Source organism: Adiantum capillus-veneris, chromosome 17 (genome assembly GCF_014529385.1).
Source record: "Adiantum capillus-veneris isolate H3 chromosome 17, ASM1452938v2, whole genome shotgun sequence".
In the NCBI taxonomy this organism is placed as follows: Eukaryota; Viridiplantae; Streptophyta; class Polypodiopsida; order Polypodiales; family Pteridaceae; genus Adiantum; species Adiantum capillus-veneris.
In genome coordinates this window covers 73,178,748-73,205,508 of record NC_140947.1, presented here as the reverse complement: position 1 = coordinate 73,205,508, position 26,761 = coordinate 73,178,748, and the positions used below count along the sequence as shown (strand labels likewise).

Sequence of the window (26,761 nt, the reverse complement as noted above, 5' to 3'; positions counted from 1 at the left end):
TGGGGGCAATTCTTGGCCATCAGTAAATAAAAGATCTCAGAATGATAAGAGCACGGGCTTTGTGTATCAAGGATGTGGAGGCGCGGTGGTAGGGGTGGCTGCCCTGATAGCCGTTGTAATTTTGATCCCTGGATGTTGTCATGGCTTAACATGAGCATGACATACCCTTGTAATTTTTTGGGCTGCTCAATATAATCCACTCACAATTTTGAGTTTTGGTTAAAAAAAAAAAAAGAAGCAACTCGTGCGATTAAGCGACCAATTCTTTAGCTAAGCCTTCAATCGCCACTTGTAGCTACAGAAAGATCCAACCCCTTAGCTTTTCAGTACAGCGAATGCAACGCAGCTGTGGCATCTTACAGCTTGTAAAAAAAACTACGAGAACGTAGGCAAAACACAGCGTCCAACTAACAAGGTTCGCAGGCTAGACTGCAGCGCAAACAATATGTAAGAGCTCTCTCTCTCTCTCTCTCTGCCTTGGGTTTGCCTGACGGCACTTCTGCAGCGTCTGCGGTAACTTTGCAAATAATTATACTTGTACTATTTGTTCTACTGCATACGGTGCCAGAAAATTCACACGGATACACGATGCCAAAAGTTCATTGCGTAGTCCTCGATGACCCACATAGATTGCTATCTATCTTGTGGGGCGCCGTGCTCTTATTGATGCCATACTGCTGGAAAATCAGATTCCTATATTTGTGTTGGACTTTGCATAGCAATGCGATCCATCTTCTGGTAGTAGCGCTCGCAGGGCTGGCATTGCATCCACGTGAAGCTGGAGCCTGTGTCCAGCATCAGGTGAAAGGTGCGACCGCGGCTGCCAACTTTGGGTTTTACAAGGTAATCACCATCGTTTGCAAGCTCATAGCCGGATACCTGTGGCACGGGTGGTTGAGTCAATATGGATCAAACGCAGTATTGATTTGATCCTGGCACGTCTCCTGCACGACATTCATGATCACCAAATTTAATCTCTGGGGCATCTTTGTATTTGTGTTAACTCCTGTTTTGTGTCACAAAAAGGACATATATTTACAACAGCGGATGTTTCGACTACACGATTATGACTCCAGGTCGATAACACACTGCAATGGCGTGAATAGCATCCAATCCCCATTTTTATGCATTTCCTTGTCAAAGTCGACGATGCGGAAGCGTAAGACAAGGAGAGAGAGAGAGAGAGAGAGAGAGAGAGAGAGAGAGAGAGAGTCTCTTGAATTTATCAACCTTGAAGGGGTTGCATATATAGCAACCTCAATAAATTGCCCTACCTAGACTTTGACAAATAAGTAAACTAAATATCTAAAAGCCAAAATAAATAATGGGAGCACATTGGGCAATTCACTTGAGATGCCAAAACTAACACCCTCTTTGTAGCTCATAGTTGACATAAATAGTGAGACCAAGTCGATGAAGAGGCTACCATGGACACCCTAGTAGAAGGCCTTGGTGTCACAAAGTGATGACGTGGCATGACCATTTGGACGGACTTTGGACAGAGGAGGTCCAACCCCTAGAGAGAGAAGCAGATGAAGTTTTACCAACTTGTAGAACTTTTTGAGAGGCCTATTTTCAAGAGTTTGAAGCCTATAAGTTGTACCAACTTATGGTACCTTTTTGAAGGGTGCCCAAAGGGACATAAAAGACAAAAATTACGTAAAAATACTGACGTGGCAGAGCTGTACGGATGGCTTGTGTTTTACGTTGATTGTTGACATGGAACGTACGGACTTTTGTGAATTGCGCTAGCAGTTTGGAGCGCCAACTTTTGGGCCATGAAGCTTTTAGAACTTGAAGCTTTTCATTTACTGCTTTTGAGAAGGCCATGGATCTATAAATATGTAATCAAGATCTCTCTTCTACCAGATTTGCATGAGAGGAGGACCCTCGAACTTTATACTTTGCTCAAGCATAAATATAAAAATAAATATTGAAAGCGGCACAAGACTTTGGGGCCAATACCTCTGGGAAAGGAACTACGCCGGGCCATGTCGTCTCTCTATTAAATTGTGATAAAGCTTGTAAATTGATTTTAAGTGATTTTAGGCTGGATTCCAACTTGGGGTGTCCAAGTTTGTTACAATGGTATTAGAGCTCATTCTGTAAGGATTTTAGGTACTAATCCTTATTAAGTACTTAAACTCATATTAAGACTTAAGAAACTTGAACTGAACTCAGAAACAAGACTTAGAAGACTTTGTGTTGATTGATTGAACGTGTGATACAAGGGCTCCTTATATAGGAGACAAAGAGACAAATGAAAGAACATGTCTCCTGGTGAAGAGACATGACCTTAGACGTAAAGACATCCTTTCGGTGAAGAGCTGCAACCATTGGGCGAAGGGGTATGACGAGTCGTCGAAGGAGTTTGGCTTTTGGCAAAGAGACACGTCTTTTGGGCGTGACCATCCAAGTTTAAAGGGCCTCCTTGGCACTTCGCGTATCTGCAACTAGGAGTAGATGTAATGTTGTTAACATAGTCACAATCGTGACATTCCCTCCCATTTAAAACGAGAGCCCATGTCAAAGAAATGACTTCTGATGTTGATAGAACTCTAGAAAAGCATTGAATCTTCGAAAATCTTCAATCTTTGAGTTATCGGAAACCTTTGTCTTGAACCTTTGCTTCTTACGAAACCTTTTTGCTTTGACTGCTAATCCCATGTCATTGCATTATTCAAAGACTTTTTAGAGGAATCTGGCATAATCAGGTTGACTGTAATAAGAGATTGATCTTCAAAATTCTTCATGCAATGTAAGATTTCTGGTTCAAAATCTTCCAGTTACTGCGAAATATTTGGGGAAGAGGAAATTTTCTCAAGGTACTCTTCAGATGGGGCTTCAACTTTAAGAATCACTGGAGAGGATTTTGGCTTGAGACTGTAATAATCTTCCAATAATGAATCCCAAAATTCTTCAGAATCATCTTTAGGAACTGCCACTGCATGACTTTCAATTGGCATATCATCATCCAACAAGAATCAAAGAAAGCATAGTTGTCTTCAGACTTAGAATCTGCAACTATCTCCTTATCTTTGTTTGGTAACGAAGTATCACTTGAAAATACTTCTTGCGTGAAATCATCTTTGTCTTCAACAATTGATTCAAGAGAAGTTAATGAATTCAAAAATTCATCAATTAGAATTTTTGCATCTGTATCCAAAATTATATTCTCTTCATAATCCATTGTATCATGTTGTTTGACTAGTACACGTGAGGCTTGAATCACTCATTCCACATGATAAAGCCCGTGTAAAATCAGTTCTCGTCCATCTTTGAACAAGTTGATAGTATGTGCTCGAAAGCTAATTCCTAAATCATATTGGAATAACCAATGTTGACAAAGAATCATGTTGTAATAAGATAAAGGCATGACTTTGAAATCTAGTTGATCTGCATAAGTTTGAATCTCAAACTGCAACCGTCGAACTGTCTGATCACAAGTCAAAATTGATCCATCTGCTAATTCCACATCTTATAAGTGAGATGTCTTCTGAGTTGGTAAACTAAGCTGTTGAACTATCTGAGTGCTGATGAAATTATTCGAGCATCCACTGTCCATCAAAATATTGATGGAGCGACTTCCAAGAGAGGAACCTGTTTGGCTCAGGCGGTGAAGAGAGGACCGGGCATGAAAATCCGCATTGGCAGGTTCGAACGCCTTGCGAATAGCACGCCGGAATTTATCCCAAGAAGGTGTGTTTTACCATCAGCAACTTGTCGTTGCCACCAAAGAAATGCTGCGTCTTTGAGCAGAGAACTAGCAAGTGCAACTTTTTTACTCTCGACCAAGTGCGTGTTGGACAAGTAGACCACCATTTTGAATAGCCATTGGTCCAGCACGCGCTTGTCGCGGCGACCAGTGTATGGTTCCGGTAGTTTAACATCAAGCTTCTTCTTCTGTGCAACATTAAAATTTTTGTAAAGTAGTTGAAGGTCGTGATTGTCTATCTCTTCAGTTGGATCTGGTTCGTTTGGTTCGTCCGTTGAAGCTTCAAAAGAGGGTGTGGAAGATGCTGCATTAGTTGTCTGAGAAGTCGTAGGACGACTCCGAGAAGTATTTTGCATCTGCATCTCATCCAAGCGAGTGTGAAGTGATGCGAGGCTTGTGGAAAGTGTGGCCATCTGCTCCTTGATAAGAGTAAGGGCATCGTCAGATTGACCACCTCCGTCCTGAGAATTCGGCATGGTTACGCCTCAAAGGGAACTCTCGAACAGGTGCAAGTTCTGGGACGGGTACTCCGGGAGCGGAAATTATGTTTAGACTGGGTTCTAGCTTTGGGGTCGGGTATAATCTCGATTGAACTACCACTTCGGGTGCAAAGTGTTTTTTTTAAATTAGTTAGTTTGTTTGGGGGTTTATATGATCAAGTGAGTGAGTTCACATTGGTTTAAAAAATTTGGGTTAATTTGGGGGAGGCCCGGTCAAGTGTGGCCGGCCACTTGAGGTTTTATCAAATTTGGGCTATCTTTTTAAAGTTTTAATAAGTCACGCTGCCTGGATTTTTACGCAAGGAAATTTCAGCGCCAAAAGTCACTTGCAGCATCGCAGCCCAGCCAGCGATTTGGGAAATTTCAGCCAGTGAAGAGTTTTTTAGGCTTTTACGAAGGGGGAGCCAGCAGCCAGCAGCCAGCGAAATGTTTTAGTGAAGCAGCCCGCCAAGTGATTGGAAAAGGCAGCGCTAGGAAAAAGGTGCACACGTGCACAATCTGGGAGTGGAAAGGGTGCAATCACTGGGGAAGGGGTGGTTGCCTACCGGTTGAGTGCCCTTCGCGTGAAGGGTGCAAGCACATGGGTTCGAAGTGGCACCATCCGAGGAAAGGGTACACAAAGAGTCACATCCCCATGAAATGCCACATGACGAGTCACCACCAGAAAATTTTCTCAGAAAATCATCGGGTACGTGGCACGCCGCACACACACATCTGCGTCTTTGTCTGTTTACAAAATCGAGAAAGAAGGTTTAGGTTACCTCATACGCGTATGCGTGTGTGCACCACCTTTCTTTTGCTTCCATGCAACTCCGGGAAGGGGGGGAGAGGGTAGCGGCGCGGGTGAGAGGCTCACAACCTTCGGGTCCCGGGAATTTTTTTTGCTTTGATACCACTGTAAGGCTTCTAGGTACTAATCCTTAAGTAAGTACTTAAACTCATGATTAAGACTTAAGAAACTTGAACTAACTCAGAAACAAGACTTAGAAGACTCTGTGTTGATTGATTGAACGTGTGATACAAGGGCTCCTTATATAGGAGACGAAGAGACACAAATGAAAAGACATGTCTCCTGGTGAAGAGACATGACTTCAGACGTAAAGACACATCCTTTCGGCGAAGAGCTGCAACCATTGGGCGAAGAGTCGCACCTGTAGAGCGAAGGGGTGTGACCAGTCGTCGAAGGAGTGTGGCTTTTGGCAAAGAGACACGTCTTTTGGGCGAAGGGGTGTGACCATCCAAGCGTAGGGATCCTCCTTGGCATGTCACTTCGCGTTTCTGCAACTAGGAGTAGATGTAATGTTGTTAACATAGTCACAATCGTTACACATTAGATTTTCCTTCTATGGAGAATTTGATCCCTTCTATCGCGACATACATGGATTTAGTTGGCGAATCCCGCAAGAATTAGAACAACCCACCTAACAACTCAGGGTCGTGTGAGAACACGGAAGATTCAAATGGACGACGGCCACCTTCTATTGATTCAGAAGAAGAATATAGGCCACCCGGCTCGTAGAGTATGAACGAATGGAGACGCAGCGTCAACAGTAGATTGATACCTATGCTCGGCTGATGCTCCAGTATTCTAAAGATCCTCAATACACAATTTTTTTGACCAGGCACCTGATTGACCAGATGTATTCTCGATGGGGTACGGCCATCGATTCACCTTTGAAGAAAACACCTGTTTTGCGGGTGTACATTGAAGATGAACTTGACGATTTAGTCGAAAGATGAGTCAATCGACTCTTGAAGACCAAGAAGCATTTAAAGAAACACAGTAAGTCAGCAGATTACCCTAGCTGCTTGGGTCATAAGTCTACTTTTGAAAATGCATGAAAGACAAAGAAGAGTGTAAGCTTTGAGGGTGTGTCGAGTTTGTCCTCATCCTCTTCTGATAGTTCTGACAGCTCTTCCTCCTTTGACTCTAGTGATGAGGACAGAAGGGACAAGAAACGAAGAAAAACCCAAAGACAGAGAAAGAACAAGAAGAAGGCTAAGAAGAGCAGATCCCATCGAAGATCCCGAAAATATTCAGATAGCTCCGAGGAGGATTCATCCTCTTCTGAGAGTTCGGACTCCGATGAACCGATGTTTTATTCTAAGAGGAAGCATTTGTATAGAGCCAACCAATATCACTTTCTTGAGGACAAGAGCAAGAAAACCAAAGATTTCAAGGAGGGTGGACAAGCACTAAAGTTTGATATTTTTTCAAGCTTCCGAGATGCCCACAAGACCCTCGTCTTTATTCAACAGTTCGTCATAGCTTATTCGGCAGGGCGCTATTCAGAGCACTCCAAGATCCGGAGGGCAGCACAAAAGAAAGCACTGACAAAGTGGTTGCAGTTTAAGCGACTTTCACTTCCTACTAGCTCACTCATGAATACGAACGTGATGTGGTTACCGCTTGGAATCATCTTCGGATGATCAAGGAAGATACTCTGGATACTTATTGCCATAGATTTTGGGATACTTTCCTACCGGCCTCTTCTTTTAAAAAGATTACTTTTAAAGAACAAATTGAGCGATTTTGTTGTGGACTACCCAAAGAGATATGAGATTACTGCTTACTACAGAAGTTCGAGTCCATACAACAACTAATGGGACATGCTAAGTAAGGGTTTGCTATGCATTCGGGTAATCTTACTTATCCAACTGGTCAACTTTTCACAAGGAGGACCGGACAAAATTCAACTAATGGTAACAGAAGAAGAGGGAAGTTTTAGAAAAAGAAGGATACTCGTCCCTGTTTGACTGATGGATAGCGAGTTGAGTATCTCAAATCTGGGAAGTGCTTTGACTATAGAGAACATGGACATGTGTCAGCACTGTGCCTCAAAAAGGCATCCAGAGGACAATCAGAAGACATGCCAGAGAGTTCCAGGGCAGCTGAAGAACACGGAAGAAAAGAAAAGATGAAACCAAGATTGCTACTAGACTGTGTGGGGACTGACCCTGATCTGATGGATAAGAGCACTGAACTTTGCCGGCGCATGGGGCAAAGTGCAAGATCAAGTGGCCCTAATCTTCTTTGAAGGAGGAGCCAAGGCCAACTTTATTTCATCCCAATTGGAGGCTCGACTTGGAATTACGCCCGAGGAAATGGGGCCACAGGTGGAGGCTGTTTTAGCGGCACCCGGACGGGATGTTGCCATTACACCTGTCGACGTGGCATGAGCACCCAGACGATACCTGGCAAACAAGAATGACCATTTTATAAGTTGTTCCCAACTTATGCGGTCCCGTCCAATGGGGCCCTTAGGGACACTAGAGCTATAATAAAAATTATAAACCCAAATTGCGTGGACAGGCTATTGACGTGGGTAGGCTATACGGACGCCCACAAAACGCCCCGACTGGCTGACGTAATAGACTGTACAGAAACCCGCAATATGTGCTGCCAGTTTTTGGCGCTGGTGCTTTTGGACCAGATGCTTCTAGGACTCCAAGCTTTTTATATGTACTGCTTTTGGAAGGCCATGGAGCCTATAAAGTTGTAATCAAGGCGCACTCTGTTAGTTTTGCCGGATAGCACTGAGCAGAGAGGACCCTCGGAGTACTTTGCTCAAGCATTAATATAGAAACAAATATTGAAAGGGACGCTAGACTTTGGGGTCAATACCTCTGGGTACGGAACTACGTCGGGCCGTGTCGTATCTATTGAAGTGTGATAAAGTTTGTGAAGTAAATGTGAGTGATTTCTCGTGTATCGTGCCAGATTCCCGACTTGGTGTGTCCAAGTCTGTGACAGCGAAACCGCGAAACGCGTTTTGGCAAGGGTGAAACGTGAAATGCCTGAAACGCCTGAAACGTTTTAGCATGCAGGTGAAACGCCTTTGCTGAAATGCCTGAAATTTTTGGGGGTTTTTAACATGTGCACACCTATTCTGTATATATATATAATACTATATACACCCTAAAAAGGCGTTTCAATCATACGTTTCATCGAGGCTCCTCTCTTGGGTGAAACGTTTCGGGTGAAACGCCCCCGTTTTGGGGTGAAACGTTTCAGGTCTGAAACGTTTCGCGGTTACGCTGAGTTTGTTATAGTACCTTATCGAAGGGGTCCAAAGAGACATAAAAGATAAAAATTGCGTAAAAATGCTAAGTGACAGAGCTGTATGGGTGGTCCGCGTTTTACGTTGATTGCTGACGTGGAAGCGTACGGAATTCTGTGAATTGCGCTAACAGTTTGGAGCGCTAGCTTTTGGGCCAGGAAGCTTTTAGAACTTGAAGCTTTTCATGTATTGCTTTTGAGAAGGCCATGGGCCTATAAATATGTAATCAGGGTCTCTTCTGTCAGATTTGCCTGGGAACACTGAGCAGAGAGGACCCTTGCACTTTGTACTTGCTCAAGCATTAATATAAAAGTGAATACTAAAAGGGTCGCCAGACTTTGGGCCAATAACTTTGGGCACAAAACTCCGGCGGGCCATGTTGTCTCTCTATTGAATCGTGATAAAGTTTGTAAAGCGATTTTAAGTGATTTCTTGTGTGTCGTGCCAGAATTCCGACTCGGGGTGTCCAAGCCTGCTACACTTGGACTACTGGATACACGTCTTTCTTCCTTAGAAGAATGACATCTTGAGCATCGGTTGCCCTTTAGAAAATTGAATTGTAGACCACACTACGTCCAAGAATCCCCATTCGTGAACTGTGACCACATCACGTCCAAAATATAATACTCCAAGATAATGAAGTGTGGAACACATCCTGTCCATTCCCACCAAGAACAATGGATCAGTGCTTTCATCCATAGTGTTTTAGATACGTCTGATTGGTTCCCTGCCAGATGCATGTGCCTTGAACTCCGAACCACGGGTTCAAACACCGATAACTTGAACTCCAACAAAAGGGTCCAAATTGATTACATGGAGCACTTTTTGCCCCTCTCTGCCACTCACAAGCCTCTCTCTGGCTGAAGCTGGTGACGGCACCAATCTCCATGTGACTAGAAGGCGGGAGTTTGTGCCAGTGCAGTCACCACCACACCAAAAACCTCTTTGTTGTCCTTCCCTAATCACTATCATTGCTTTCCTCGTGATGCTTGCTTTTACCTTTGTCCTTTGTAGAATCTTTGTCTTTTCCTTTGGATCTGTAATCCTTGGCCTAATGACCATGCTTTCCACAATTGTAACAACGGTTCTTGGTCCTCTTTCTGGAATCCGAAGCAGCAAGTGCTTCCCCACCTGTCTCATAAATCTGAATTTTGCCTAGAGTTATCAACATGAATTCCTCCTGAATGAGAAAAGAGCCAAGATCATCCAGTTCCAGCTTTTTCGTTCGTGACTTGTAGCCGAAGTGTCGTAGACACCGTTTCATATGCCTCAGGCAACTTCGTGAGAACCAAAGCAGCTGACTGAGTACTCGTCAGTGCACTTTTCATAGGCGATAGTTGATAATGAATAACTTTAGCCTTTATAAGAAATGATTGCATTGAACTCCCTCGTGGAAACTGGATAGCGAATAACTGTCCAAGAAGGGTGATTGCTTGCATCGTAGAATCCCGATCAAACACTCCAACGAGCTTGAACCACATATCGTTGGCAATCCTTTGTAAGAGATTCTGCAATGGTTGACATTGCCTTCGCATTAGCCGCATCCCAATCGACACACGATTTGAGATATACATCATCTTGAAGGCGGGTGTACCTGTTGTTGGGATCCCTCGTGGGATGGGGCTCCAAGCCGTCGACAATATCCCATAAGGCTTTCTGTGAGAACCAGAGTCGCATGATCGAATTCCAATGAGCGTAGTTATTGCCGTTCAATTTGTTACTGGAGCTCGAGCAAGGGGGGCCCATGTTGAAGGTGCAAGATTTGGTAATCTGGGAAACCTTCTCACACTCCATGAGATGGCCGCACTAATCCCAAGCCACAAATTCTCCAAGTTGTTCCACCCCTTTGCTAACAGCTCCGCAAAATCTGCTATCCCTTTCTTGGGCTTTAATTTGCTCACCGATCGGCCGCTCAAAGCTCGGCATTGCCCGTCCAATCCTATCCAAGACAACGCCAACAAGTCCCTCTCTGCTGCCCTAAGGTGCCTCCACTCCTCTGGTAACAACGTTTTATAAGGCTAGTACACCACGAGACAAGGTGCAACGGAGGTGAATGTTGAACTTTGCTCAAGATGAATGCTCCGAACTGTGCTCAAGGGTTCCTTTTTTACTTACGAAAGGGAGAGCCTTCCGTTTCTTTAGTGAGAGAGTGCAAACAAAGTGGATTAACACTGTGAATGAAGGTGTTGAGACTAAGAGATAGAGAGAGAAGAATACGACACCAGAATGTTGTCAAAACCTCCTCCAAGGGCCCCACTCTCTATGGCGAGAGAGGTCTATGCTATTGATTGCACAATCCTCGTACAATGGTCTAAATGCAATGGACTTCCGACGATGTCGACGACGATGACGACGACGACGAGACGGGTTGAAAACTGAAAACGCTAGGGCTGAAATCTGCAAATCTTGTATCTGCTGAATTCTGACTCTATGTCGGCGACGACGACGTGACGACAATGTGCTGAAAATGCAGATGCTGAAATCTGCGAATAGCGGGCTGAATCTGCAAACGCCGGCTGATCTGATCGTGCGGTGAGGATCTGCTGCGGGAAGGTGAGATCTGCAAGGTTTGGGGGCTACGGTGCGGAGCGGAGCTGCTGAAAACTGAAAACGCTGCTGCAAAAATGGGTTCTGTCGCTAAGAAACTGCAAACGCCAGGGCTGATCTGCTGTTCCAAAAACGCTAGGGCTGTTGCTGCAAAAACGCTAGGCAATATGCTGGAATCTGCTAATGCCAGGCTGATCTGCAAACCGCAAAACGTTGGGGCCGATCTGCAGTTGTTGAAAACGCTAGGCTGATCTTGATGGCTAAAAAATGCTAAGTCCTCCTGCCAGTCTTGCTAAGAAGGTGCATTGCCAGAACTTGGTTTCCTGTTGCCTCTTCTGCCAGAAAGTGCTAGCGCTAGCTTTTCTTATATAGTCACTTGCAAGATTTGCCCTACCCAGTTTCCCAACAAAGTCACTTAATAATAATAAGTGAAAAATGGCTAAAATAGGGAAAATGGGTTCTATGCACTGTAAAATGCTCCTCATGGGTATTGAATGTAATCCAATGATCATGCTGTGTGCAACCAGAGGAAATGCAACTACTCTAAGTGCCTGGACATGCACGGCCTGCGAACAGACTCACAAAGGTGCCAAAACACTTCCTAAGCTGAACTGAACCCTAGACATGAAGTAGCTTGTCCACCTGCACATAGGGTTAGATGTGCACGTGATAGGGCGACAATGGGCGTGGCTAGTGGGGGATTGTCGTCGGTGAAAGAGGCTTAGGCACATCGTTTTAAAACGTAGAGAGATGGAGGGCCTTGTTGCCGTTGCCTAGCCGCTGCAAGACATTGTTTTAAAACGCTTGACAATGGGGGACTTACACTGGCGTCGCCAAGGGTTGCTTGAGGCAGCATTCCAGTACGCTCGCAGGGATCACGTCGCCGGTTGGGCGTTTCAAAACACTATCCGCAAAACAGGAGGCCACCGTTCGCCGGGCTTCTCAAAACACTAGCGGCAGGGGCAATCCTCTGCCGCTGCGGTGCAACGTTTTAAAACACTGCTACAGAGGGTGGGGGGTAAGGATGCCGGCGACAAAGGGGTTCTTCTCAACTTGCTCCTTCTCCAAAGCTCTTAAGCACAAAGCTCCACCAAGGGCTTTGATACCGTGTCAAAGTCAACGATGCAAAAGCGTAGAGACCAGAGAGAGAGAGAGAGAGAGAGAGAGAGAGAGAGAGAGAGAGAGAGAGAGAGAGAGATTGAATTATCGTCCACGGAGGTCAGATATCGACCTATGGGACCAAAAACAAACATTACAACGGGTGCGTTTTGTGGCAAATTGCACTTATACATATCATCAGTTAAGGACTGAGGCTCCATTGGGAAGATGGAATAGAAAAAGGGGGAAGACAAAAACCTAGGGGGGGTCATCTGTGGGGGGAGCCGATTTGGGATTTCGAAACTCTTGGATGATAGCTTTACCACCTCGATAGACTGCCCATTTACCTTGTTTGCGGGCTTCATGTACCTTCTTGAGCTCTCAACTTTTGCATTTGAGTTGTAGCGGAGTGAGTTCTTCTGCGATCCAAAACTTGGTACCTTTGAGAAGACGTGATTGTTGGAGAAGCTTGAGCCGACCTTCCCTACTCCCGAATTTTAGGATGGCATGCCGATGTGGTATAGGCTTGTCAGGGCCTCGTAAAGCTTGGAACTCTTGAGAGCCATCATGGACTATTGGAGAAAGCTTGTTGATTAGTGCCACATGGCAAGTTACTGATGAAAAACCTGTTTTCTTCCTTTTTCTTGTAGGAGAGGGATTAAGCAATGAGTAGTAAGCATTGTCTTAATATATGTAGGCTATGTGAGAGATAATTAACATTTGTTTTCATATTTCTATAAAGGGGGAGGTTGACCACTGGGTTACACACTTCTTCACATCCTCTTATGTAGGTGGTTGCAACTTTTCGCCTTGTTCTTGTTTGGTTCGCCTCCAAGTCAAGTATTTTCACTGTTTAGTGTAGTTTGCATGTGGATAGTACTACAACATTATTTTGTCAAATGAAGTCCGTGGGAGTGTTTTAATCCTCAGTAATTTTATTATTTTAGTGGCTCCTCTAAGTGTACACTTTTTAATGATCTTGTCAACTTTTTTGTTTATTTTCTTTTTTTGAGGTAGGCGAGGGCTGTGCTGGTTTTGGCAAAACCAGGGAATGTTTTTGGTGGCACGAAAATTGATGCTATTTTGTAGTGCTTTCTTCTAGGAGTTCTTGTGTGAGCCTTTTTGATGCAAAAGTATGTGGAGAGAAGAGAATACGACACTAGAGACGTAAAACCCTCCTCCAAAGGCCCCACTCTCTATGGCGAGAGCGGTCTACTTATTGATTGCACAAATCTCTACAATGCTTTGGACTTGCCGACGATATGGACGACGACGAGACGGGCTGAAATTTGGAAACTCTAAGGGCTGATGTCACGAGGACGTGGCAGTTATTAACCATGTCACAGAGATGTGGCAACTGCTAACCTTGGTTGTTGGTTTCTTTCCAATGGGGTTTATTTTATTTGTTTAAGACCCTCTTTTGAAGTAGCAAACGGTCGGACATTGTATGGCCAATGTGAACGGTAGATTCACCCGCAGACGGGAAGTGGTCGGCACTGGAATTCGTATGGTAAGAGGATGTCTAGGCTCAGAGCAAGATCATATAGGTCCCCCCGTCGCACTTAACAAGTTGGTGGATACTAGGAAGTGAACTCAATTAAAGCGTAAAGTCAAGGTGGGACTACCAACAAAAAGTATCCGACAGTTGGGCCACATTGCACTTTTGGATGCGGCTCCAATGAGGATAGATGGTCAGAAGACCAGTGGGAGCCCAACGGAAGCATCTCCTAAAATTTCGGAAACTGCTATTTTGGGCCGTGAAATGTGTTCGCGTCATTACCTCCGGTATGACTAGGGGAACACTTCATAACTCTGCCGCGACGTGAACTGACGCGTCGGTTGGGATATTTTTAAGCGGCGAACCCGAAACGGGAAAATGCTTGAAAATGCTCCAAGTGTCACATTTTGGTGAACTTTCCTCTTGCAGAAAAATGGGCGCTGATTTTTATGGTGGGAGAGGCCTCATTTCAGCTTTTGTCACAGGTTAAGAGCTATGGAGTGCTTCCTTTCCCTCTCATGTACAGTGTGGTGCTAGGAGTGATGCCCTGCACACTACACACTGCTCTCTCTCTCCCCTACGTGCAGTTATGTGATGCCCCACAAGAGGGCTACTCATTTGACTGATGTACAGTTGTGTGGGTTCATGCTTTTGTGCTGAGGCAAGAGCCTCCTTGAGCAGGAACAGGGGTAGCTAACTGCTGCTCCAAAGCAGGCACTGGTGAGGGTCATAACCTCACCGTACAGGTGCAAAATCAGCGCTGTGTATGCGCTGTAAATTCACTGTTTTTCAGCCATATGGACGCCAGGATCATTGGGAATCGTGCCCCACTGGCAAAGGACAGTTAGGGGACTGTTTGGGGCTGAAAACAGGGCAAAAACCAGTAAATACAGCGTGCTGAATTTACTGTTTTTGGACAGGAATCAGAGGGTATACGACAGTGCAAGCGAGTTCCAGCAAGGGAATTGGTTTCGCGCAAGTTTTGGGGTTGTTATGCTGCCGAAATTTGGCCAAATCAAATGGTATCTAGGTGGATACACGGGAAGGATTCCCAGGACCTTACCTTGTAATTTACCCTCCTAAAGAATAAAGAAATACCGAAAGGGGCACCAATTTTGGGGCCTACAGGTTGTCGGCGTCTGCTCGGAGCATTCTAGCTTCCGAGCCGTGTGTGTATTCAAGTGTTAATTCCCGTCACCGGTTCTCTTTGCAAAGTGCTCTGTGTGTGTGTATAAAGTAAAGAATTTCGGGTGAAAGCCAACGCCTACCGCCCTACGGGCCGGTTTCATGGTTCCATTGCCGGGATATCAATCACTTTTTCCTCAAAGAGTGAGCCTGGATTGTTCAGGGTGAAGACACACAGTGCAAGAACGCGGAGATTACACTATGGCCGACAAGGGGAAGGGAATTATGGAAGAGGGTTCCTCTCCAAAGGAGAGGCAGGAGATTCCTATGGTTTTTGAGATTGGCGAGAGCTCACGGCCACATCAGTCTGTACCTCCTGTCAACGTGAATGTCCCTCCAGTAGTACAGGGCTTTATGACAGGGCAACTTGAGGATGATGCGTTTAAGACTCAGTTAGTTGCCGCGGTGAATGTCTTTTCGCAGCTGGTGGAGAATCCGAGGTTTATGGAATTCTTGTAAGCGCCAACAGTGCAACAGCAAAATAGGCAACCTACGCCGCGTACGGAGCTTGTTGAAGCTCAAGCCCAGGTACTTCATGAGGCGCAGGAGGAAAGGGAACACTCGCATGTTGCGGAGTCGGGGGCTCCAAAGCAGGTTCCTCCCGTGCTTGAACAGGTGGCTAGAACGCCTATTCCATAGGTTATGCCAGTTCAGCCCGCCACCTTTCAGAGCCAGCATGCTGTCTTGAATGGACAGGGAGCTGGATACCAGGCTATGCACTCTGTTTTTCCACCACCCACGGTACATCCTGGGTATTTCGGGGGTGGATCAGTGTTCCAAAGTATGGCTGGTTATCCGTCTGGAAGTCAGCCGTACATGCCAGGAACAGTGTTCGGGGGTATGCAAGGCATCATGCCAAACCCCATGTATGGTACTATCGGCATGCAGCAAGGTTTCCACGGCAACCAGGGCCAGTTTGGGGTGCCACAGGGTCATTTTGGCATGGCTGGTTTTTCTGGACAGCAGCCAGATATCGCACCTCTGACGCAAAATGTGAATGGCCAAGGTGTGCCGATTATGCCTAGTACAGTGCCCATGTTGCAGACCATCCCGTATGACAACTTGGGGGCACTAGAGAAGCCGAAGGCTTACAAAGAAGGTGGTGCAGCGGTAAAGTTCAGTACCTTCAGTGGTTTCGAGGATAAGACAAAGGCACTCACTTTCCTCCAGCAGTTTGATACAGCTTATGCGGGAGGGAATTTTACAGAGGCCTCGAAGGTCAGGAAAGCTGCCACTTTCTTAAAGGACAATGCGCTTACATGGTGGACGACATTGTTAATGCAAGGACAGGCACCCGCCACTTGGGTTTACTTCAAGCAAATGTTTGCATCTGCTTGGCTATCAAATGAATTTGAAGCCGATGTCCTGACAGATTGGCACCAGCTTACTTCAGCTTCGTGCAAGAGCTTGCTGGAGTATAATAGGAGGTTTTGTAAAGCGTTACTCTTAGTGACCTCCTACAGATTTGTGCCACTGACAGAGCAGATAGAGAAGTATTGTTGTGGGTTGCCTAAAGGGCTTCGTGATTACTGTACAAAGAACAGAGTGGCTACCCTTACTCAGCTTATGGAAGTTGCGAACACTGGTCTTGCCCTGTTGAAAGGAGAGGACAGTGGATTTCCGAGCAGTGATAAAGGAGGGCAGCAAAAGAAAAATTCAGCGAAGAAGCCCTTTGTGAAAACGGCTCCTGATGCGTCACAGGGGTCAGAACAGGCCACCAAAGATAAGGATTCAGCTAGGACTTCTAGAGCGCAGGCAAAGAAACAGAAAAGGAAGCCTTTTGTGCGCAAGTCGCTCGAGGAAAAGAAGGTCCTAATGGCTGAAAACAAATGCTTTATATGCGAGCAGCCTGGTCATATTTCTATAAATTGTCCACAAAGGAAAAGGCCAGCTGACTCAGAGGACAAAGAAGACCAGAAAGGCAAGAAGCCTAAACCCACGGCAGGTTTAGTGCCAGACATGGTGGGTGACAGGCCCAGCATAGATGCCAGTGAGTTATGCAGGGCATGGGGTAAAGTTAGGGATCAGACGACACTCATCTTCTTTGATCCAGGTGCCAAAGCCAACTTTATCTCACCAGAGTTAGCTATGAAGCTTGGCATCAGAGCTGAAGAGATGGGGTACACAGCAGAGGCAGGGTTGGCATGTCCTGGCCACTCAGAGTGTGTTACTCCCATCATTGGAAAACTGCGTCTGCATATTCAGTCGTATGTGGACACTGAAGAGTTTTACATCATGCCGCTGGAAGGTTGTGACGCCTTGTTGGGGATCCCGTGGATGTTCCGAGTGCATGGAGTCTTGGATGCCTACAACAAAAAGATCACTGTACAGCATAGGGGCAAAACTCACATCTTGGATGTAAAGCTTAAAGGAGAGTCAGTCCCTATTGTATCTGCTTCTGCTATCACTTCTGTAATAAAGAATCATCTTTCTTTGTACCTGATTTTTGCATGTGATGTCTCAGATAGGGATCAGTCAAATTTATCTGTGTTAGATAAAGAAAGGTCAGCATTTTTGCAAAAGTTTAGTGACTGTTTTTCTGATTCATTACCGTCGCAATTGCCGCCAGAGAGACCTGAGGACCATCGGATAGATTTGGTGCCAGGGTGTAGCCCACCAAATAGACCTCCCTATAGGGTTAGTGCGGCGCAGCAGAAAGAGATTATGGGCCAGGTTGAGGAGTTATTAGAGAAGGGGCTGATTCAGCCTAGTTCTTCACCCTTTTGCTCCCTAGTGCTCCGAGTACAGAAGAAGGATGGCTCATGGCGCATGTGTATTGATTACCGTGCGTTGAATAAGAATACCATCAAGAATAGGTTTCCTATTCCTCGCATTGATGATATTCTCGATCGTTTAGAGGGTGCTGCAATTTTCAGCAGGATAGACCTTAAGAGTGGGTACCATCAGATTCGTATAAGCCCAGAGGATGTGCACAAGACTGCGTTTAGAACGACATTTGGTCTTTATGAGTTTCTAGTGATGCCGTTTGGGCTAACAAATGCTCCTGCCACGTTCAACAGAATGATGGACCGGATTTTCCGCTCGCATCAACAGTTTGTTGGAACATTCTTCGATGACATGATTGTGTATTCGAAGAATGAAGAGGAGCATAGGCGTCACTTGACCATTGTGTTCGAAGAGCTGCACAGTCACAGGTTACTTGTCAATCCTAAGAAAAGTGAATTCTTCCTCGAAGAGATCCACTTTCTGGGCCACATAGTCTCAAAGGATGGTGTTAGAATGGATCCCGCAAAGGTCGAAGCTATCAAGACATGGCCAGACTTGAAGACTGTGCACGATGTCAGAAGCTTCTTGGGACTATAGAAGGTTTATCAGAAATTTTGCAGAGATAGCATCGCCTCTTCACGCATTGCAAAAGAAAGAGGTCACTTTCAGATGGACCCAAAAAGAGATTTCAGCTTTTAGTCTCTTAAAGGAAAAGTTGACTTCAGATCCAGTTATTGTTTTGCCAGAGCTCAGGAAGTCATTTGTGGCATAGTTACCAGGAACGAGAAACCGGAACGGGAACGGGGAACGGGAACGTGGAACAAAATGCCATTCCTTGTTACGGGTACTCACGTTTGAAACACGGAACGGGGATTCGGAACGGGAACTTGGAATGGGAACGGGGAACGGAGACCTGAAAACGGCCATTCCTTGTTACTATGATTTGTGGTCCAGTGTGACGCGTGTGGCAGTAGCATCGGAGCAGTGCTAATGCAAGATGAACGGGTAGTAGCCTATGAAAGCCGAATTTTGCAAGGGCCAGAGAGGACTATGCAAGTCTATGAGAAAGAGCTCTTGGCCGTGATTCATGCGCTTTCTAGCTGGAAGCACTACCTCTTAGGTGCTGATTTTGTTGTCCAAACAGATCATCAGACCTTGCGATACTTCTTGACACAGTCAAAGTTATCCGAAAAGCATATGCGATGGGCAAACATTCTTTCTATGTTCCACTTCCAGATTATGCATGTGGAAGGCAAGAAGAATGTTGTGGCTGATGTGTTATCAAGAAAGCCACAAATTTCAGCTGTGTCAATTCCTTATCATCATGAGTTAGATGACATGAAGAAACAGTATACTGCTGATGAAGATTTTGCAAGGATCTTTGAACAATTACAAGAGGGGCAACATCACGAGCACTACCTCCTCAGAGATGGTTTTATGATGATGCATGGCAGACTTTGTGTCACTAGGCCACTGCGACATAAGGTCATGGAAGAGAGTCATGTCCCATCGTATGCAGGGCATCGTGGCATTGATGCAACAGTTAAAGCGGTAGAGACGTTCTTCTATTGGCCTACCTTGAGGAGAGATGTGGATGCCTTTGTGCGAGCATGCATAGTTTGCCAAAAGGTCAAGTTTGATAGGCAAAAGGCACCAGGGTTGTTACAACCACTGCCGATTCCGGATAAGCCATGGGAAAGCATTGCTATGGACTTTATCTTTGATCTTCCAAGGACACCAACAGGGAATGATGGTATATGGACCATTATCTACAGGTTCAGCAAGCAAGTCCATTTTATCCCTGTCAGGAAGAAGATAAAATATGATCAGATGGCACGCTTGTTCATGTACAATGTGTTTAAGTACCATGGTATGCCACAATCGATTATCAGTGATCGTGATCCTCGCATGACCAGTTTGTTCTGGAGAGGATTGTTTGAGAACATGGGTACTACGCTCAAGTTCTCGTCTTCGTTTCATCCACAAACTGATGGACAGTCAGAAGAGGCCAATTCTACTGTCTTAGATCTGCTGAAATGCTATGTGTCAGATAATAAGGGCAAGTGGGAACAGTATTTGCCTATGCTTGAGTATGCGTACAATAATACGGTGCATTCGTCTACTGGCAAAGCACCTTTTGAAATTGTTGAAGGCGGCAAAAAGGTTCCTCCCATTTTGCATACAAAGGACAAGATCTTTGAGGCAGATCGATATGTTGAGAACATGGATGAGATGTATAAGAAGATTAAAGTTGCCTTGGAGAAGACTCAGGCAAAACAGAAAAAGGCTGCTGATCGTCACCGTCGTGAATTGCTACTATCACCTGGTGATTGGGTTCTCTTAAGGTTCGAAAAGGCAAGGTTAAAGAAGATGAAGGGCAAGGAACGGTTGTTTCCTAAGCTCAGCATGCGTTACTATGGGCCTTTTCAAGTGCTTGACAAGATCAGCGATGTGGCTTACAGGCTGAAATTGCCTGATGCGTGGAAGATTCATAATGCGTTTCACGTGAGTCTTCTAAGACCCTTCGTGGGTGATGTGCCAGAAGATATGCCAGTTGAGGATCAACTAGAAGTTGAGGAACTTGATGAGATCCTGGTACCTGAGCAAGTTTTGGCACATAAGGACAGAAAAGTTAAAGGACAAGTTGCAAAACGTTATTTGGTGAAGTTCAAGAACTATCCGCCTATGGATGCAAAGTGGATGGAAGAGCATGAACTGTCAGAGTCACCAAATGTATTGCAGCTCTACCTTGAAGCCTTTGGGTTACAGCCTACTTATGCCCCAACCCAACGTGTGCAAAGGAGGGGTAATGATAGAGCTAGTACATCAAATGTACATATGAATTCAGTGCCATAGATGGAAATGGCAAAAGTATGAAGGCCTCATTAAGTCATTTGTATCTATGTATGTTACGACCTTTCTTGCGGATACATGCGATGATAAAAGAGTGGAAATAGCACAAGATCATCAGTGGCGTGTATTTATGGTATGCAATCGAGGACGTTTGCGATTTCAAGAGGGGGGTATGTCACGAGGACGTGGCAGTTATTAACCATGTCACAGAGATGTGGCAACTGCTAACCTTGGTTGTTGGTTTCTTTCCAATGGGGTTTATTTTATTTGTTTAAGACCCTCTTTTTGAAGTAGCAAACGGTCGGACATTGTATGGCCAATGTGAACGGTAGATTCACCCGCAGACGGGAAGTGGTCGGCACTGGAATTCGTATGGTAAGAGGATGTCTAGGCTCAGAGCAAGATCATATAGGTCCCCCCGTCGCACTTAACAAGTTGGTGGATACTAGGAAGTGAACTCAATTAAAGCGTAAAGTCAAGGTGGGACTACCAACAAAAAGTATCCGACAGTTGGGCCACATTGCACTTTTGGATGCGGCTCCAATGAGGATAGATGGTCAGAAGACCAGTGGGAGCCCAACGGAAGCATCTCCTAAAATTTAGGAAATTGCTATTTTGGGCCGTGAAATGTGTTCGCGTCATTACCTCCGGTATGACTAGGGGAACACTTCATAACTCTGCCGCGAAGTGAACTGACGCGTCGGTTGGGATATTTTTAAGTGGCGAACCCGAAACGGGAAAATGCTTGAAAATGCTCCAAGTGTCACATTTTGGTGAACTTTCCTCTTGCAGAAAAATGGGCGCTGATTTTTATGGTGGGAGAGGCCTCATTTCAGCTTTTGTCACAGGTTAAGAGCTATGGAGTGCTTCCTTTCCCTCTCATGTACAGTGTGGTGCTAGGAGTGATGCCCTGCACACTACACACTGCTCTCTCTCTCCCCTACGTGCAGTTATGTGATGCCCCACAAGAGGGCTACTCATTTGACTGATGTACAGTTGTGTGGGTTCATGCTTTTGTGCTGAGGCAAGAGCCTCCTTGAGCAGGAACAGGGGTAGCTAACTGCTGCTCCAAAGCAGGCACTGGTGAGGGTCATAACCTCACCGTACAGGTGCAAAATCAGCGCTGTGTATGCGCTGTAAATTCACTGTTTTTCAGCCATACGGACGCCAGGATCATTGGGAATCGTGCCCCACTGGCAAAGGACAGTTAGGGGACTGTTTGGGGCTGAAAACAGGGCAAAAACCAGTAAATACAGCGTGCTGAATTTACTGTTTTTGGACAGGAATCAGAGGGTATACGACAGTGCAAGCGAGTTCCAGCAGGGGAATTGGTTTCGCGCAAGTTTTGGGGCTGTTATGCTACCGAAATTTGGCCAAATCAAATGGTATCTAGGTGGATACACGGGAAGGATTCCCAGGACCTTACCTTGTAATTTACCCTCCTAAAGAATAAAGAAATACCGAAAGGGGCGCCAATTTTGGGGCCTACAGGTTGTCGGCGTCTGCTCGGAGCATTCTAGCTTCCGAGCCGTGTGTGTATTCAAGTGTTAATTCCCGTCGCCGGTTCTCTTTGCAAAGTGCTCTGTGTGTGTGTATAAAGTAAAGAATTTCGGGTGAAAGCCAACGCCTACCGCCCTACGGGCCGGTTTCAGCTGAAATCTGCAAATCTTGTATCTGCTGAATTCTGACTCTATGTCGATGACGAAGGCGGTGACAACGATGCAACGACGACGCGCTAGAAACGCAGATGCTGAAATCTGCGTTTTCCGGGCTGAAACTGTAAACCTTGCGGAATCTGACCGTGCGGTGAGGATCTGCTGCTGGAAGGTTAGATCAGCGAGGTTCGGGACTTGATCTACGATGTCTAAAGGCTGAAAACTGAAAACACTGGTTCTAGGGATGACTCCGTCGCGATGATTTGCAAAAATGCTGAGATTGATCTGCAAATCAAAAACGTTAGGGCTGAAAACTGACCTTGGGGGGAAATCTGCTAATGCTGGGGCTTCTTCTTGGTCTTCTGTCGCCAGGGATCTGCAAGAGCAAAAACGCTGGCTGATCTGGTCCAAAAACGCTAGCTTTATGCTGTGAAGCAAAAACGCTAGGGCTTGGGGTTGTGTTGAGAAGTTGCCTGTTGAGCAAGTGCTCCTGCTGCCTCTTCTGCCAGAAAGTGCTAGCTCTGGTTTGCTTATATATTTCATTAGCAAAATTGTCCTACCTAGTTCCCAACAAAAGTCACTTAAAAATAATAATTGAAAAATGTCAAAAAAAGGGAAAATAGGTCTATGCACTTAAAAAATGCTCCTGATGGGTTCTGATGAAAATCTGATGATCATGTTGTGTGCAACCAAAGGATATGCATCTACTCTAAGTGTCTGGACATGCATGGTCTGCGAACAGACTCACAAAAGTGCCAGATCACTTCCTATTCTAGACTGACTTGACTGAACTGAACCCTAGTTATGCTGTAGCTTGTCCACGGACACATAGGGTTGGATGTGTCACGTGACATCCCCTCCTTTTCAAAGTGAGGTACTGGTACCGAACTGTATGGCGTCGAGGGAGATTGCCAATAGCATCCTGAATCCTGGAAGGGACTCTTCGCCGGCCCACTCTGATGTGTGGTCTTGCAGTACTTGAACTTCATAAAAGTTTTCAACGCTTGCTTCTTTGGGCCGCACCGAAAGCGGCAAAATCATCTGTGGCTCCTTCAATGCTTCAACTTTGTTTATGGACGTAGGTCCACCTTCTTCAAGAATCTCCGAGGATGAAAATTCCTGAAACCACTTCCAACACAAAAACATGAACATATCTATTCCATGTAAAGTGACTAGAAAAAATCTTGTCTTTCTCAAAGACTGTGCATGCAATGTAGATGAACAAATAGACGGAGTGCCAACCCGTTCACCACACACACGCAAACCATGAGATCGAATCTTTCTCTGCGGATCTAAAGCAATCAACGGTGGCAATTCACAACGGAAATGCCCATGCTTGGTGCTCATACTTTCATGTGCTCTTTCTACAAATGTGTCGTGCCAAGGAAGAGACATGGAATGTGACTTCCTTGAATGCATACTTTTCAGCTTTTCATGAACAATCCACATACATCCGTGCTCATTCATGAGTGAAACGTGCTCAACGTACAATATGTCATGCCTAGGAAAAGGGATTATATAAATACGTTGACTAAAATACAGGAAACGATCATGAATGAAACAATGCGTGCTGACTAATCATGCAAACACATAGTACTTCCTGTGGGGGTTCTTTGGACCTAGGCTCGAGAGCAAAGATGGGTTCACCGTGTTTAATCGAATCTTCATGTGGGGGTTCTGTGGACCTCGACTCGAGAGCCAAGATCGATTCTTCGTGATTGATCGAATCTGCAACGAGGTTAGCTTCGCTAGAAAAAGCATCAACTAACACATCATCCATGTGAACAATCACATCATCTTCATGCAAAGCCTCATGCTTGTGAGAAATCACATCTTGATCATCATGCTTGTGAGAAATCACACCTTGATCATCCAAATCATCATGCTTATCATTGTCATTCAAACCATCATGCAAATCCTGTGTCTCATGCTTTGGAAAAGAAGAGAACTTGGGTTCTTGCGGGTCTTGATTCTTGGGGTTCTTGTGTTCTTGAGGTTCTTCTTTTGCTTGCAATCTGTGTTCGAGAAGGATCTTCTCTTCACCCGAGTTCTGCTCTTTTCCGCGGGCGCACCCCTTTGCGGCCTTGTGCTCACACCAACGTTGCTTTTTCCCACTTCACGTCGATTGGCCGGCCGCTAAGTGTACGGTCCGCTCTCAATGAGTGAAAAGAGGCACAGGGGGAGGCTGGACAAGCCCTTCTTCCTTGGGTTTCCTGTCACTCTTTAAAAACACGATCAGGAATCGACACGCCCAAGTGAACTTGGGTTACGTGCGACCTTAACAAGCAAAAAAAATTCTTGTGGTTCTTTCCTTGAGTGATACAGGACACTACCAAAGCTCTGATACCAATGTAAGGTGCAGCGGAATGAATGTTTGAACTTTGCTCAAGGTGAGTGCTCCGAACTGTGCTCAAGGTTCCTTTTGTTCTTATGGAAGGGAGAGCCTTCCGTTCTTAATGAGAGAGTGCAATGGACACAAACAAAGTGAATAGACACTGAGGATGGAAGTGTATGAGATTGAGAGATAGAGAGAGAAGAGAATACGACACCGGAGATGTTGTAAAACCCTCCTCCGAAGGCCCTACTCTCTATGGCGAGAGCGGTCTACTTATTGATTGATCATTGCACAAATCTCTACAATGCTTTGGACTTGCCGACGATGAGGACGACGACGAGACGGGCTGAAATCTGGAAACTCTAAGGGCTGAAATCTGCAAATCTTGTATTTGCTGAATTCTAACTCTATGTCGATGACGACGGCGGTGACGATGATGCAACAACAACGCGCTGAAAACGCAGATGCTGAAATCTGCGTTTTCCGGGCTGAAACTGTAAACCTTGCGGAATCTGACCGTGCGACGAGGATCTGCTGCGGGAAGGTGAGATCTGTGAGGTTCGGGACTTGATCTATGGTGTCTAAAGGCTGAAAACTGAAAACGCTGGTTCTAGGGATGATTCCGTCGCGATGATATGCAAAAACGCTGAGGTTGATCTGCAAATTAAAAACGCTAGGGCTGAAAACTGACCTTGCGGGGAAATCTGCTAATGCTGGGGCTTTTTCTTGGTCTTCTGTCCCTAGGGATGTGCAAGAGCAAAAACGTTGGCTGATCTGGTCCAAAAACGCTAGCTTTATGCTGTGAAGCAAAAACGCTAGAGCTTGGAGTTCTGCTAAGAAGTTGCCTACTGAGCGAGTGCTCCTGCTGCCTCTTCCACCAGAAAGTGCTAGCTCTGGTTTGCTTATATATTTCATTAGCAAAATTGCCCTACCTAGTTCCCAACAAAAGTCACTTAAAAATAGTAAGTGAAAAATGTCAAAAATAGGGAAAATAGGTCTATGCACTGTAAAAATGCTCCTGATGGGTTCTGATAAAAATCTGATGATCATGCTGTGTGCAACCAAAGGATATGCATGTACTCTAAGTGTCTGGACATGCACGGTCTGCGAACAGACTCACAAAAGTGCCAGATCACTTCCTATTCTAGACTGACTTGACTGAACTGAACCCTAGTTATGAACCCTAGTTATGCTATAGCTTGTCCACGGACACATAGGGTCGGATGTGTCACGTGACACTTCCGTGATTTCCGCCGCAAATTGCGGGTTTCCGGCCACTGCTGCCACGTCACTGCCACGTCAACGATTTTGCGGAAATTCCGGGACTTTTTCAGGAGAGTGTGTGTGTCACTATCCCACGTCACCAGTTTGTGACATACCCCCCTCTTGAAAGCATTGTAATTGCCCTTGATTACGCTTGCAAAACAAACAGAAGCCATAAACTGTCTTAGCAGACACTGACTGTTAGTACCGACGCACTAGGAACACACATCTAGCACATGTACCGATTGACAGTCACAGTAGAGGACATCAAAGGACATCACTTGACATCACATGACAAAATCACGTTCAAAATTTAGTCGGATCTCAGACCATGATTAATGGACAACGTATTTAGCAATTGCATCCACTCAGAACCTCATAGATGCCCGATTAACTAATCCTTATTGCAATCACATCTATCGAGATCTTTCAGACCGAAATTTTGCAGTCATCTCGTCTATTAGTTCGTGCACTTAGACAAGTCAAGAACAAATCAGTATCATATTATGGGGAATTCCAGTTCATAAAGTCATACAGCAGAATACTGTCAGCTCACAGTATCCCTGAAACTCAAAAGAGACATCAGTGATTTTAGTATCAAGATCGAGGCAATTTGTTGACAAATACCCACTGCCCCAAATTCCGCCCAAGCTAAGTTCGGGGTTAAATTTTGGAATAGACTATGCTAAACCAAATGCTTCAAGGTAAAGGTTCACATCTGTGGAGTATCTGCCAGGTCCTCCTGCTCCATCCACTTCGCATCCAATGCAGGATAGTTTTTGAATTTAACCAAGAACCGCCTTATCATTTTACCTTTTACCTTTCTTTCTTTATGTGCAGAAATCTGTTTTGGAACGAGTATCTCCTCGTTTTTGTCACGTGACACATCCCAACCCTATGTGTCCGTGGACAAGCTACACCACAATAGGGTTCAGTCATTTCAGTCAAGTCTAGATTAGCAGTGATCTGGCACTTTTGTGAGTCTATTCGTAGACCGTGCATGCCCAGTCACTTAGCATAGATGCATATCCTTTGGTTGCACACAGCATGATCATCGGAATTCCCATCAGAATCCATTAGCATCAGTTAGGGGAATTTTCTAGTGCATTTAGCTTATTTTCCTATTTATTGGGATTTTCACTTATTATTTTTAAGTGACTTTCCTACAAAAGTAGGTAGGGCAATTTTGCTAAGTTAATATATAAGCAAACCCAAGTTAGCACTTTCTGGTAGAAGAGGCAGCAGGAGCACCTTGCTCAACAAGCAACTTCTCAGCAAGACCAACCCCCGCGACTACTCTGGCGTTTTCTCCACAGAAGACCTA

The 26,761-nt window shown here is 45.3% G+C and overlaps 1 protein-coding gene across 1 annotated transcript in view; it reads left to right on the top strand.

Annotated features, from left to right (window-relative positions):
• The first annotated feature begins 287 nt into the window (after nt 1-287).
• LOC147437473 (peroxisome biogenesis protein 3-2-like) overlaps nt 288-26,761 on the top strand; it is an 83,731-nt gene continuing 57,257 nt past the window's right edge. The window contains exon 1 of the mRNA XM_086485952.1: nt 288-447. Coding sequence (XP_086342078.1) covers nt 446-447 — 2 coding nt within the window. The 5' untranslated portion in view covers nt 288-445. The remainder of the gene's footprint in view (nt 448-26,761) is intronic.